Below are 16253 nucleotides of genomic sequence, written 5' to 3'. Positions count from 1 at the left end.
TCCCGCCGTTCCACCCTCTTGACTGTCCTGGTCTCAGCGCTGGGATGCTTCCGGGTTACTATGCGCTCTACAAAACCCTAATAATAATAATAATAATAATAATAATAATTCCACATGGTTTCACAGTGCATTCATTGTGTTTTAAACCTGCCTCTGTTGTGTGGACCATGTACTGAACATATTTGTGCAGTGCCCGTTTGGACCGTATGTATGCCTGGCATATTAGTGTGCTACACCTGTGACACATTTTGCTGCACCTTTTGCAGTGTTGTGTACTTGCCAAGTGTGTGTGTGAGCTATACTTGACACATTTGTACAGTGCCTCTTGGTAGGGTTTCAAGGCAGTTTAAATAAACTTGAAAAGTCTCCCAGGGCAAACTGGTCTGAGTAGTTTTCATGAACAGAAAGTGTAATTGAAGAATGTTATGAATGGGCTGGATTGCTGATATCGGGGCAATAAAACAGCGTCCGTTTTTTTTTCTCCCGAAGTTCTTTAGTTTCTTATAAAAAGTTATTTCCCTGACCCGGTTCATTAAACTGGAGTGTGTATTTTCCAGTCTGGGGAATTATTCAGACTCTTACAATGTTTGCTTAATCCTACCTGCACTCAACGTCTTGAGATGCTTCTGGAACCTCGGATGATCTGAATGAGTTCTTTGTGCAGCAGATTCATGCTCTTCGAGCCAAGTTGGCCATGAGATCGCATACCAGTACTAAGGCTTCACCTTTTATTTCTCAATAATATTTCTGCTGCCCATTGTGTGCAATGCATGTGCAGTTTCACCTTGCTGGAGGAAGGCACAGTAAGTAGCATGCTTTGAAAACCTGCCCTCTCCCGTGAACCCGGTCTGGCACTGGTAGCGTAGTCTAATCCCCGTAATTTGACCACTAACTCTAAACAAGAACCCGTCTCTTTCTTCTGGATAAGGGCAACAAAGTTTGAACTATTTTGTTTTGACGCCATCATTCAAAACTCTTATTTATCATTTTTGCCCAATTATGGGACGATTTGCTGATGTTGAACATTCAGGTTCTTATAGTTTGACCTGTTGGGTATTTCTCATGGTAGAAGGTCTGTCTTGGTGGTGGTTTGGGTGTAGCACAGGCCGAAGAGGCTCAGCCTGGCCTCCTAAGAATGGATCTGTTTGGCACCCTTAGCGCTGTGCTGCAGTGCAGTCTTCTAGACAGACTGGCTAGCTCAGCTGGGATCTCTGTAATGGCCATACAGAGTTTTAGTGTACTTCTCTAGAGCTGCATCATGAGTCTTTGAGGCCCAATCTAAGGTGGCAGAGTATGGTGCTCCGCCTTTGTCTTCCCTAACTAATGTTTACACCATCTGTTCACTTCATTGATGTCTGCTTTATGAACTGGAATGTCTTTCTTGGCTTGAGAGATGCTACCGTGGAACTCTGTATCTGATGGACAGAGCCAATTGAAGAATGCCCCTCTGATGCTCATTGGAGATGATGTGGTAGGAAGGAGGCCACGTTGGTTAGTGGTATCAAAAGCTGTTAATAGGTCTTTCAAGAAGAATAAACTTTACTGAAGAGGAATGTAAGATTTAATGAGAGAAACCTTGGACAAGTCACAGTCCCCAAGTCAATGGTTCATCAAAAACGGTTTTGTAAGCAACATTGATTTATGTGTCTTGCCTTTCAAGAAATGGTGCACCAAATGCCATAGACCTATTGTTTTATTTAACCGGTTTATTATTTTAACTTTGACCCATCACAACCCTTTTGTGGGTATATGCTTGTTTGGTGAACAATTCTGTGACCGATTCACGTTTGGTGATTATAAATATTATACACTTAACTAAATATTTTCAGCAAAATAGAAAAGGTCTAATTAAAGTTAATGTCCAATGTTCATGAAATTAATATAGATGCGCCTAGACCGTATATAGCTGTAAAATTAAACTGTAACTGTGCGTTTTATGTAACTTTAAAACCATTTAATCAGCTACTCTTATTTCTGAATTACAAAAATATTTTATTTCTTTGTGCTTTCATATGTCTCACTAATCGATGATCATGTCGTTCAGTCTCTTGTACCTATCCAGGAACCTTCTTGCAGTGCCCTTCACCCTCTTTTCTAGGGATTACATGGGAACCCCATATTCTTGTAAAGTAGATAGGACTAGCAGCATGAACCTCTGTCTTCTTTGTTGAAGACAACGAGCCTTTGGGATGCATGCTTGAAGCTTTGGAGTGTTGGATCATTGTGACTGATAGAGGCTGAAGATGGGGTGCGACAGCTTTTTCGTGTACTTGGCCTAGATAAAGCAGCTGTAGTGGAATGTTACCTGTAGGGTTGGCCATGGTATAGTGTGTCCTGATAGGAGGGAGCTTATGCAGTTTTCAGAGGTGGAGAATGTTCCATTAGCCCACTGGTCGAAAGCAAATTCCGCCCAGGGCACCTCGAGGTTACAGATGCGTTCCTGTAGACAAGCAAGAACTCGAGAGGTGCAGGCCAGGTGAAAGTTCATTGTGTCTGGGTCGACATCTTCGATATTTTAAGGCTGGTGATCATTCATATTACAAGGCTGCTGGCTTAGCAAAGTGATATTCTAAGCACTCTGCTGTCTAAAACACAAAACCTCATTTTGGTACCCAATTTTCCTCTACCCTGGCCTCTGTGGAGGTAGCTGGGTATGGCATGACATAAATCTAGGTAATTCAGAAGGGGGGGGGGGCGGGAGTGTGTGTGTGTGTGTGTGTGTGTCTTATGTTTAGATAAATCCATTGTTTCGAGAAGGTGTCATAAAAATTAGATGGTAAGAACAGATGATAGTACTGTTTTGTATGGTTCAATTAAACAGGTTAAGATTTCGAGTTGTTGACGAAATTTATGCCAAGAATCACACGATTTTTTATCAATGACTAAAGCCAGATTGGAATTCGCGTCTCCAGGTTCCAAGAACAGAAATATAGTTAGTCGACAACAACCTTTCAGCTAGTCTGGGTGATGTCTGATTTTTAGATTAAAATGTACTATTTGGGACTGATTAATTGACCACAAGTTCAGTCTGAGTGTGGGAAGGCTGTGGTTTGTCGCACTACTGTGTGTGCTTCAAATGTCTTTGAAAATCTGGTCTTCTGAAAAATGTACAGCTCCGTTAGTACCATGTAAGACAGTGAATGCCTTTGCTTTTGTTTACACTGTGTACCTGAGGCAAAGTTTTACTGTCGACTGGGCTGCCTCACGGGTTATACAAGGCAAGCTCTGACTTTGTCTCTGAAATTTGGTCTTTACCCTCCAGCTACAAGATCTGTTTTGGTACAACTGTAAATGCCACTGCCTTTGGGATATCTGACAGTAGACAAAGGACTTTTGAAATCGATCCCAGTCTAGTCACTCTGAAAATGGGAGGCAGGCTGATTTATACATACATGCACATATATATGTGTATATTTGTGTGTGTCTGTTTTACAAAACAGTTCTTCCCTCTGAGTCCCTTTTCTGTTTTTATCACCCTGCATGTAAGTGAAAAGGAAAGCTCAGACCAACGCATAAACATCGTGAGCAAGGGAGCGTGACACCCGAAACGCATTGATGAAATATGCTTAAATAAATAAGCTTTTTGACAAAACCTGTTCGTGAGTGCCTGGATGCTTTCAGTTGCTGAAACTGTGGAATCTGGATTCTTATTTTGAATATATATATATATACACAAAAATCCTTTGTCTACTGTCGGAAATCTCAGAGGCATTTAGAGTGGTACCCAAACATATATTAGCCCCAGGTTCCTAATATAATATTTCATGCATGAAGATGAAACAAAGGGCAAGCAGATCCTCTGTCCATCTCTTTCTGTTACACAAACACACCCCTTACCAAAAAAGAATTAGGCCCTCTGCAAGCTTCCCTACCCCAGCATTTGTGCAATTCTTTGAACATCGTGCATATTGATCGCTTTCACCAGGTACAGGTGGGACAGCATTTAAAAGGCAAGCTGCCTTCTTATAAACCCGCAGAACAGCATAGCAAATGTTCCTCCTTCTCAAACCAATGAAACGTGGCTCTGTCTGCATCACCGCCCAACTGACAGGAAGACTTCAAACTGTAGAAAATGCAGTGGCCAGACTCAGACTTTCACCCCACTATCAAATTACCTTGGACCTCGGAGACCTTCATTGTCGCCCCATCCACATACATGCACAATTCAAGCTCCTCTCTCACACATGCAAGCCCTGCACAATCTAGGTCCATCCTACCTCAACAGCTGCATCAATGTCCACATCCGGACCAGAACCCTCCACTCAGCCGGCCTCCTGCTCGCACGCATCTCTGGCATCCGCAGAGCCAAAGCCGGTGCTCATGTTTTCTCATACCGTACCCTCAGAGCAGTCTCTTCACTCCTTGGTTCTGCAAGAAACTGAAGTCTAGGCTCTTTACCTAGACCACAGGCTCGGCCAGCCCGGTCCCTTCATCTAGCTGTAGTGTCTAGATATGCTCTTGGATAAAGTGCTTTGTCTACAAATCATAACATAGCAGGAGCAGCACTCACAAACCGATTCGGTAGATACAGCGTTGCAGGAAAGCAGTACTATCACACACACCATTATGAACAGCAGCAGTGCAAGTGTCTCCCACATAGAGGAACAGTAGTGCACTTGGCTAACAGAACAGGCACTGCATGGGCAGTGATGCAGCACTGCTCCCTCTCACCGATCAAGCAGCAGCACCGTCCCATATTTCCTTTACTCAACGGTGGCCATCTGCATTGAGTGCAGCGGCGAACGCCGCTTTCACTCACGCCGCTTTCACTCACGCCGCTTTCACTCACGCCGCTTTCACTCACGCCGCTTTCACTCACACTGCTTTCACTCACACCTCCCGACCTTTTGAGTCAACAAGGAGAACGAGCTCCGGCGCCTTTGAAGGGTAATGCCACTGAAATCAATCGAGATTAGCACTTGTGTGGACAGCTCAGTGGGTTACTTGCAGTACAGAAGTTACAATCCTAAAATAGGACAGTGACCTATAAACTAACATCAAAGAGCTGCATACAAACCTGAATGGTATAATTCGAACTTATTTTTTTGTGTTGCAATATGGTTAGAATTTCTCCAGTCTTTCATTACTCTAATGTTGCTATAAAGAGTTTGTTTTGGCAGATATACATTTTAATCAGTAAAGCCAACCCCGCAACCACTGGGGTATACTTTAAATCCTGTGTTTGCCCTTCTCCAGACCAAACCCTCTTAAAAACATGCTGCCCACCAGTATGGATGACATGTGATTCCTACACCTTGTTATCCTCATTGTCTTATATTACATTCCCTATAGGCTGATTTACATACTTGTACGGTTTATTGTCTTTGCATAATGTATGCATGATGTAAGTACTGTGACACCCTACACTATGAGGAGCGCTATACAACAAATGCATTTGAATATGAGAGAGTGGCTACAGAGATGAAGGACACTGTTGAAGGGTGGCAGTGAGGGAGTCTGGGGAGGTCATGAGGGGAGGGGCTAAGGAGAGATTGTGAGGGGCACTGTTGGAGGATGGAAGCGAGGGCTTCCGAGGAGCAGGTCACAAGATGGAGATGCTTTGCGGCGATGAGGGGCACTGTTGGAGGGTGGTAGTGAGGGAATCCGAGGAGGAGGTAATGGGGGGGAGGTTGGGAGATATGGAGAGATGAAGGGCACTGGTGGAGGGAGGGTGGTAGTGAGGGAGGCTGATGAAGAGGTCATGAGAGGGAGGAGCGTTTTGTGGCGATGAGGGTGGCAGTGAAGGAATCCGAACTGGAGCTCATTGGGGGAGGGGCTATGGAGGAATGAGGGGCACTGGTGGAGGGTGGCATTGAGGGAATCTGAGGAAGAGGTCACGAGGGGGAGGGGCTATGGAGAGATGGAGTGCACTGTTGGAGGGTGGTAGTAAAGGTATCTACAGAGAAAGAGGTCCGTTGTGTGGGGCGCCAATAAATAACTCTCCACATGCTCTGTATACTCACAGAAGCAATCCTTGTATCATAGTGACTGTTTGCAAGTAGATATGATGTAATCTATGGCTTGTAGACTACCTCCAGAAGTGACAAATTGGGCCGGTAGTGGCCCGCCCGAATGCATCCTTGGCCCACCCAAATAAAAATTCCTGGAGCCGGGCCCGATTGTGAGGGTGAGTAAGTTCTCAGGGTGGGGCACTCCTCTGTAGTCGATGTGGGGAGAGGTCCAAGGAAGGCGACACACTCCAAGGGGGGAGGGAGGCGTGCACATACAAACAGCGCTCAAGTTTTTCTTATGTGTATTAGCTACAAAAGAGGCTAGGAAGCGTAGACGCTCCCCTCATGCACAACTGCGGCGCGCGCGCGCAGCAGTGGAGGATTATTGTACATAGGCAGCTGGGAGAGCGCAGGAAGGGATCTGTGAGCTGTTTGACCTCGAGCAGACACAGCAGTAGCAGTGCAGGTTTTCTACATCGCATGATGAATGGACAGCACTGGCGACATGAGAGCAAGCTTCCTTGACGCAAGGCAGGAGCCGAGAGACCAAAAACTGTGCATGTTTTGGACATTTTAGAGTCCCTTTCTCAGATGAGCTTTAATACCTGCATTGTGGGTCATTACTGCCGAAAAGCCAGGTTGTGTGTGTGTGTGTATTTTATATATATAATATATTATACACACATTGAGTAAAATTAACGCCGGGAGGCAGCAGAACTTCACGTCACGTCCACTCATGGACATGGCCGGGCAGTTTTCCCATACCCATCAGTTCTTGGATTCTCAACTGAGACTGCACACAAGCAAGAGGGATGTCCTTTGTAATCTTTTTCGATCACTTCCAAACACACCTGCCTCTAGGCTGCGAGAAACCTGGATTCAGAAGCATTGACGCTCACATGTGATGGTTTAGGAGTAGTTCGCATTTGATACGATTGCCTGGAAATGAACTGCCTACTTCTCCTGTGCTTTCAGTTTAAAAAGTCTGCCCCTGTTTATTTTGCTAACAAAACAGGTGATGGACCGAATGTTGATCAATGTCACACATTCACCCCAGTCCAAATATCTGGGCTCAAATCCATCGTTTTTTTTGCACTCCACACCACCCTGGGTTAGACAATGCCGAAATGCAAATCAGCTCTGACCCTGTGCCCCATGGGAACAGTCCAGTCCGAACTACAAAAGCCATGTCCTTCCCAGAACGGAATCAAGCATCCGAGGACCGGACCGGTTTCGAGGTAACACCTCTCATCAGCCCGGCTAGCTTGACTCCAGTGGTGTGGAGTGCCTGGGACCCACGTCTGAGCATGTTGCAGTCCTTAGCTCACAGGGGCAGGTTTTTTCTATGTAACCTGTAGAGTTTGAGCATTAAATATCTGTGAATTCTCTGTCAAGATGCTCCTGGTAACATAACCTCACTCCACCGCCTGACCTCAACAGCAATTCACCAGGAAAAAAGGTAATCTGCTCTTTCAAAAAAGTTCATGCCCCCTAAAAAAGTGGCAGCACATTTTTGTTAATTGGCATGACACATTTTCTGAGGTGAAGTGCCTAGAATTCTGCTGCGAGGCTGTACTAATGGCAGAATTCATGCTATATAAACAAGTCATGCCATACCGTGATATTCTATGTGCCCAGGTATCCAAGATACAGCGGGTCTTTCCTGGGCTTAGAGCGCAAGACCCACCCCACCCCTCCTCTGCCACCCAATCTTTGTATGTGCCTCTCGAATTCCCCGTACATTTGTTATTCTCCCTACTCCTTGATGGAGGTGCGGTGGTGGTTGTTTTGACTCTTAAGATTTTTACATTAGAGGGGGGTAATGAAAGAAGGGGAGACTAAAGCAATTATTGACTGATAAGTGTTGATAAAACATTTTACCCTAAATACCAACTTTAATAAAATATACTCTTTAAATAAGACAGTGAGGTTTATAAAGCCACATCATTGCGTTGACCAGCTTTATGACATGATACAGTTAGTAGAAATATACTAAGAATTGCTTGAAAAGTGACATGGAATTATGCTCTGCTGTTCATTTGTTCTCTCAAAATATTCCGTTCCATGACGCTTGACGAAGAAAACCTGAACAGGCGTTACTCTGTGGAAGTCGCCGTACATCTGTTTCGTAATGCAGTGGAAGACCCCCTTAAATAGAAGCTGCACGTAGAAGTGTCTCCCATACTTAAGGACACAACATTGTCCACAAATTGCCACTCTGTGTCTGTTTGCAGCTGGGAGAGGGCTTAGTAAAGTTCTGGCTATCCAAGACCGCTGATTGGACAAAGTACTATTGGGCTAACTTTTAGGAAAGGGTTTGGGAGAAGCATGTTCTGCCTGAATTTATAGGGATATAACAATTCTAGGGATCAAAGTAGTTGATTAACCATGCTGATTTACTTGAGCCCTCTCCTACAATCTTCAATAATGACATTGGTCTTTGCTATACTGTGTTGAGTGTTTGACTCCTGTTTTTACCACGCCTCTATACTGTGCTCTCAGCATTTCTGCCTTCTGGTTTGTTCCTTGTAACACAAAAGTAGACTAATCGTGCACCCAGCCTTGTTCTTTGCAGGGTGCTAGAATCCCCTTTATTTTGTGGTGATCAGAGCTGGAACAGAGTCTCTGGTTGTGCTCTTTTGTGTCATCAGTTCATATGCGGATGCTCTTTTGGTACCCATCTGTGCCTCTGTGAAATGAGCATGCTTTGTAGCCTGTCTGTGTCTAGGCACATAACTAACCCATTGCTCTCTTTTGTCCTCAGATGCACCCTCTTGGTCTGTGTAACACCAACGACGAGGAGGACCTGTACGAGTATGGCTGGGTGGGCGTGGTGAAGTTGGAGCAGCCTGAGCTGGACCCCAAGCCCTGTCTGACCGTCCTTGGCAAGGTAAGATGGCGCATGTAAGCGGGACTAGCGCCTTCCTGGTCTAGTGGCTATTAGCCTCAGGACGCCCTATCTGACGGGGAGATCAATGTATTGATGAAATTACCGATTTGTGCCAGGCCCAGCGATCTAATGGTGTAATTCACCATGCTTAGCTCAACTCTTTCATGGCTGTTTGTGTTCTGCCCTAGCTCTTCCGTGCCTGTCAAGTGTCCTTTTGGGAGACCTTAGCGCCACGTTGATTGCAATCTTTTTGCGTTCATCCTATCCTGCTCCTGCTTAATTGTTTGTCACCTGGGACTGTTCTGTTTACTTTATGGGTCATCAGTGCTCAGTACAACTACTTTTCTGAATATCTTATAGCGCCCCAGGGCAAAAACACCCCAAACCAGGCCTCCTGTGAAATATTGATGTATTTGGAGATTGTCCACTCAAACAACTAGACACAGTAACGTTTAAAGGATGTAAAATATTACTGTTGCCTTCACTCAGTTCAGCCGACATTGGTGCATGACAGTTTGCTACTGTCCCACATAAGCTATAGGTGAGTGCCATACAGTGTAAACGTCGCTATATCCCCTTGTCAGCAGGTTTTCTATTTCAGCTAACCGATGATGTTCTAGGTCATCTGTGGTATACTGGTTGTTTTACTGCAAGCCCTATGGGAGCTGCCTTCCCTGCACCCTTAACCCATTCTTTTCTCCAGTGTCTGTGAACATTCACCACCTGCAGAGCAGAAAGCAGCCTGTCCCTCATTTATAACCCAGTTCCAAATGCCCTTCGGATGACCTTTCCATCTTCCCTTAATTTTGCCTGCAGCAAATACTGTGCTTTGTGGTTTACTGTCTTCACATAAACATAAAAGTTTTAGCACACTGAATTAATGTGACCAGATCCTCCACACGAAGGCCAATGTTTACAAGGTGTTGGATAGAAAACGATAGGTTTAGGAGACCGGTACGAAGGAGGTCTAATGAAATACACCAGGCTCTGCAATAAAACACAGTATCATTTAATAGTAGCAGCAGTTTATTTTATTATACAATTTTTTTCACGTTTTGATATCATAGTTCATGAATGCCCCATGGCGCCTTTCTCAGTAGGCTCCAATAGTAGCTGCTGTCTACGTATGTATTCATAAGAGATTCACGACTGCCGCAAAATGCTAAATGTATCGTAGGCAGATGTTGGCGCCTCAGCCGAATTATTGCATCTCTGCTATAGTGAGCTCTTTTATCATAAAAATCCATTCAGAATCATACGAGAAAGGCACCGGTTTTAAATATTGTGCCAGGATAAAATGCCCGTCTTTGTTGTGCTACAAAAGACAACCTTTGAAGCTACAGTATCCCATGCTACTATCATCAAAGTCCAGGTCCCTCACAATGCATGCTTGAGCGTTGATCTGGTATTCTGTGGAGCATCAGTTTATAGTAGGGCGCTGCTCAAGGATGATTCCAGTGTGCTACTGCGATGATGCATATTGCGCCAGCCTGCTAGAGGTGCTCCTCAGGGGTATCAGACATCATCTGAATATTCATGCTTGTAAGAAGTGATCAATGAAGCTCAAGTAGGAAAAGACTACCCATTGTGTGAGGGGGGTCATGATACCTGTTGCTCTCAGATTTCTGATCTTCTAGGCTGAGGACCCTGGCAGTAGGTATTGCAGAAATTGTGACCTCTGTCACTTCGCCCTAATGTAAGGCACACATCGCACTATCATTTGCTTTGCTTCAGTACCTAAAATACAATACTACAGTGCTCCAAAAATGCAAACAACTATTGCCATTCTTGATCCACATTTCCTTTCCAGTAAGCGAAGCGTCATTACATTGCTGTTGTAATTTGCCCAAGAATGTAAAATGCCATGTTGTGTCCCAGCAACTCTCAAAGTAGTTACAGCATTGTTGCCGTTCCAGTATCCTGAATCTCTCGCATAGTATACAAGGTAGTGTTCACCTAGCATTGCTATTCCAGCATCCACAGAGGAAAGGGATTATGCCATGGGTGCAAGGTGTGATGTAATTGCGCTTTTCAAACATCTGCAGATATTATATGGTAGTCGGCCGATGTCCGTTCTGGTCATCTGTGTGTTTTGTTATGGACACTGTGTCTCCGTGATGGACTTGGTGGTAAGGTGCACTTTTATAGTAGAAAGGCACCCCTCTGTATGTTAAATCTATTATATTATACATTACTTTGCAGGTGTTTTCTTCTTCTTCCTATGTCCAGAAAAGGCCTTAATTGATGGGGCCGAAACGTGTCAACTTTCTTTAATTGGAGGAGTCCTGCTTCTGAAATTTAAATAACTTAAGGATTTTGGTACACATATCAAGGTTAACGAGGGCTGGGCGTTCCCTCATGTGTGGACCCTAAATGGACCACCTTCCATATGGACTGTTGTTGATGAATAAGAATTGCCGCCGTATTTTGTGACAAAACGCAGGACGATAGATAAGAATCATATACATTTGGTGTACAGTGAATGTGTTTTGTTCTTTTTCTGTTATGTATAAAGTTATGTTTTTTGTCGTGTCAATGCACAATTTAATTGTTTAATGTGCACACCTCTTTTAAGAGAAACTAGGCTAAATGATTTTTGCTTGTGAATAAGTAAGAATAAATTATGTTTTGTAAAGTTATATACAGTGCCAGTGATTAATTTGTATTTTCACGGGCATAGCTGTGATATAATTGGTTTCCCACAATATGCAGTTGATTGTTTTCTGTATACTGATCCCAGGTTTTGGTGGGATTAATCAGGCAAACCCCATATTTCAGTACATGTTTGTGTTGGGGCAGGGGCTAGACCGATATTGCTTCTGCATAGGTATGCTTGTTATCATTGGAGAAGTAATCGCCCACCGTGAGTGGTTGGTTAACACTCTGGCGATGGTGCAAAATTAAATTTGTTAGAATACTTCCGCTTTGTAGATTGTCAGTTTGCGGAATGTTTTTGATGGACTCTGTGTAGACAAGAGATAGATCCCAGATGGCGCAAGTGGCAGAGGAGGACACGGATGACCCTGATATGATGGTGAGATGGAGCCCATGTTATGATGGTGACCGCATCCTTGTAGCTTTTATTTCTTTTTGCAATCATTAGGAAGGACATGCAAACCTTGCAGTCTGAAAACCATTTAATGCATTCCCTAGATGCCACCATTTTTTTTTTATTTAGGTAGAGTCTAAAGGTTGCAAAATCTGTTTTGTGGCTTGCCAAGAACATAGATGGGCTTACAGCCCACTTATTGCTTAGCATTAGTTGGCTTTGTCACACTTAGTTGCCTGCTTCTTACTCAATGACTTGCCTTGTCCTTCTTGCCTGTCCCTCCTTGCCTGTCCCTCTCCTGAAGAATTGCCAATTTACTTCTGATTTCTGCCCTTCCACTGCTCTCTTTCAGGGATTTACTTCATATTTGTTTGGTTTTAAGCACTCCATATGAGTTATCAAGCTGTCTTTAGATTGCTTCTCTTCCTTCACCTTCTTTCTCAGTCACCTGTGCCCTTCTCAGTTGCCACCTCATGATGCGTATGCCTCTCCATGCTGTGTTGCTTTCTCAATCATGTGCTTCTCACTCCAAGCCCCTCGTTGCTCTCTCTTGCACCAGAGATGCTATATAGCATCACTAAAAACCATTGGTAAAGCATATAGATCCCAAAGACGAAATGTATTGACTTTGCCAGTACTTGTTTTCAATTTTAAATGTGTATTGAAGTAAATTGTTGTGTATGTGAGATTAGAAAAAGAAGTTGAGCTTGAGAACATCACAACCATTCCATCAATAGTTACCAGATTCATAAATTGTATAAAAGCCTGGGAAACTATTCCAGATTTATTAGTAAAATACTTATAGAAATTGTGCTGTGTAATTAGTGCATCTTCCAAGGCAATTCATTTTTGAAGAACTGAACAGAGAACACAAAACACTTCCTACCCCCAAAAAAACTCTACCCTGTGCAAACAGAAAAACAAAATTGAAAAAAAACCACATTTGAAAACAAAGGGAAAAAAGGAGGGAGGAAGAAAAGCCTTAATTATTTAATTCAAGGCACCCCCACATATTCTCACACTTATTTAACAGTAACATGTAGCCATGGTTGACTTTTTCATCGAGGCCAGATCAATCGGGATGATGAGACAAGACTTTGCTTTTTGTTTATTTAGTCTCCCAGATCCTAAAAATTGAACTTTTTGGTTATGATTAATGCTCTGGAAAAATAAAAGCTTCATTCATACCACTCAAAAGGAAAAAGCAAGACGAGTGTGATGAAGAACAATCACTCATTAATACCAAAACAAATGTTAAATTAGTTCTTTAAGGGTGGATATTTGTGTGTAGAACAGTGTAATATTCTTTAAAACTTCATTATTGCGCATCAGATCTGTTTTCCCCTCTGAGTCAACAGTGTTATCAGCTTCTTTGCTAGCCCAGAATATTCATTTGTATCCTAGTTTAAACAAATGTGCCCTTCTCTCTATTAACTTTCCGTGGGCTTGTCTTGCCCTCATAAACCTCTGTACATCAGCTTCATGCTGAGCCTGAGTGAAATGCAGCCCTAGCCTCCTCACTTCCTTATTCAACGTAGCATCTTGTCCAAGAGCCCCTCTATTTTTTTGCTGGGTCAATTCCTACACATTCTGTTTCAGAAAGTCCCAGATAGAATTGACTCCACCGAATCTTTGTTCAACACTGGATAAACATATCCCTTCCAAAGTAATAGGGGCAACTTCAACTTTGTCCTTTTAGGAAGGAGGTGTTTTTTCTTTTTTTGGACTAGTAGTTGCAGAGCCTTGTTTATGAGATTCAAAGGGAAATACACAGGAGCATGATCAGAGTCTGACCTCTCCCAAGCCAATCATTTCCTAATTTTTTACATTAAAAAAGATGAGACAGAAAAAAGTCCTTTAATAAGTGAAATTGTAATTTGTATTGTAAATTATGTAATCGTAGTGAATGAGGTAAATGTTACATGTTCACAGATTATGCGGCAGCACGTGCGTATTGCTTGAAAGAGTGCATTGTTGTAGGTGATGCAAGTAACTGGATTAGGGGGTGTACTGATGCAGAGTGGACTGTCGTATGCATCCAGGACATTAAGGGATGCAGAGAAAAACTACTCCGTGATTGAAAGGGAACTGTTGCGTGTGTCGGGAGAAGTCTGGGCGTATATGCTTCTGAGCCTTTTTGTAATGTAGTAGATTTATGATCAAAACTGACCAGAAACCTTTAGTAAATATGCTGGCACCAGGGGGAGGTCGTACCAGGACTGCAAGGTTGGCCAGACTTGCATCTAAGTTGCAAGTTTTTCAATATCATATGGAATATGAACCAGGGAAGACTAATGTAAATGCTTACTGTATGTCTAGGTTACCCCCAGCTTGAAGCGGGTCTGATGACATCGAGTGCGAGGTAGCTTTTACTGTGAGGGATATCAGTTTAGGGACTGCAGAGCATCCGGTGGTGTTGGAGAGTAGTTCGGAAAGCAAGATGTAAAAAGATGGTCGATTGACCCAGGTTAGAAAATTTCTTTAGCAAGGGGGGCCTGAGGAAAGGAATGAAGCTTCTTGTGGATTTGATGGGGTTTTTCAAAGTGCATGAGGAATTGGCCTTAGAGAACCGTGTTGTGATGAGAAGTCAATCAATCAATCAATCAATGACATTTATAAAGCGCACTACTTACCCGGAGGGTCTCAAGGCGCTTGACAAATGTGTGCCTCCTTGTGATCTGAAGAGAGTTGTAGTGGACATTGCCCAGGAGGGACATATTGGGATATCCAGTACTAAAACTCAGGTTGGGGCCAATTTTTGGTGGCCAGGTATAGACTTTTTTATAACACCAGGTAAGGAAGTGTGGCTTGTATTTCTCAAGCTATAAGTCTGCTAGAGGATTGATTTCAAAGTCTCAACCAGTGGAGTTGCCACTGGGACCGTGGAGGAAACTTTGGTTGGACATCATTGGACCGTTTGCGGTTCTACCTAGGCAGGAAACATTTGGTATTGTTTTGGTGGGCAACTTTACTAAATTGCCAGAAATTAAAATGGTAAGGGGGGGGGGTTACATCTGAAAGTATTGTGATTTCTTGATTAAGTTTTTTGCACAGAGGGTATTTCCCAAGAAGTAGATTCATTAGTGATTCCGCCCAGATTTATTTGGCGAAGTGTGGTAATGTGCACAAGATAATTGCTGTGTACCATCCCAAATCAAATGGTCTAGCCAAAAGTTTCAATAGAGTTGTCAAGGAGGCGATCCAATTATCTGTTAAGGTGGGTCAAGGCTGGAGGAAATCACTGCACTCTGTTACTTGCATATAGAACTCTTCCCAACTCTGTGACGGCTGTGAGTCCATTTGAATTAAGGGGAAGCAAGCAGAGCACAACATTGGTTCCTTGGTGGTTGAAAGACCGGAAGATAGAGGGTATGGAGGTATCAGAAGCAGATTTCAAAGAAATCGGATGAGTAGTGCAAGTATACAAATCAAAAAATGAAAGACACTTTCCAGAAGAGGAGGGGGACACCTAGTAAACAGCATCCTGGTGAGTGACATTATAGTCTTAAAAAAAGGGGGCATTGTGAGTAAGGGGTTGTTAGCTACATAGTCTGAACCCAATCGTGCAATTGCTATTTTTTTAAGAATGCGGTTCGTGTGGATGGAGGTAGTGTGTGGAATTTGGACAGAATATCTCTATTCAAAGGTGGGAGTGCCAAATCTAGTTGTGGGAGTGAAAGTGGGAATGTGTTTTTAGATGTAGGAGAAGGGTCCTGGAGAAAGGACTCTGCAGGAACTGGACGTTCTGCAACGGGTACGATGATTGAGGCAAGTGACACGCATAGGTGTACTAGGACATGCAGAATGCCTACTAGGTTACAAGATTGTGTTGACTTAAAATATTTACACTGTAGGATTGGAGCGATAGTGGGGGGAAAAAAACAATTTTCAAGGAAAACAGTCACACATTTGTGAACGTTGGAGCTTATTGGCTTTGTTAATGACCATGTATTTTACTTTTCGTTTGCAGTGGAGTGATCATTTAGAAAACGAGTTAGAGCGATTGGTGTAAATATTTTTTACTTGTATATTATGGAGTGGATGTATGTGATGTGTAGTGGAATTGTGTGGTTACCTTCCAGATAATGTGAACATTTAAGAAGCAGGGGTGTAGTTAGGATGGATGGATGGATGGGTTGGTGGAGTGATAGTTGTTTGTATGAATGCTTGAATTGATGGCTACCTGTATGAGTACATGAATGGATGTCTGGGTGATTAAATGAATGAATGAAAAGATGGTAGGTGGTGGATCGGTAGGATAGGTACAGATGGTTGTTATGGAAACAGAAAGATGGATACACAGGGAAATATTCTTAAAAAGGAAATTTTAGTACTTTGTTGGATGTTTGGTCAAGACTGGATG

The 16253-nt window shown here is 43.2% G+C and overlaps 1 protein-coding gene across 1 annotated transcript in view; it reads left to right on the top strand.

The window, feature by feature from the left end:
- ZNRF3 (zinc and ring finger 3) overlaps positions 1-11082 on the top strand; it is a 244624-nt gene extending 233542 nt beyond the window's left edge. The window contains exons 2-3 of the mRNA XM_086942470.1: positions 8716-8841; positions 11044-11082. Of these exons, the coding sequence (XP_086798596.1) occupies positions 8716-8841; positions 11044-11082 (165 nt within the window). The remainder of the gene's footprint in view (positions 1-8715; positions 8842-11043) is intronic.
- Positions 11083-16253: the final 5171 nt, after the last annotated feature.

This window comes from Lissotriton vulgaris, chromosome 11 (assembly GCF_964263255.1).
Source record: "Lissotriton vulgaris chromosome 11, aLisVul1.2, whole genome shotgun sequence".
NCBI classification, from domain to species: domain Eukaryota; kingdom Metazoa; phylum Chordata; class Amphibia; order Caudata; family Salamandridae; genus Lissotriton; species Lissotriton vulgaris.
This window is presented reverse-complemented; position numbering and strand designations above follow the sequence as displayed.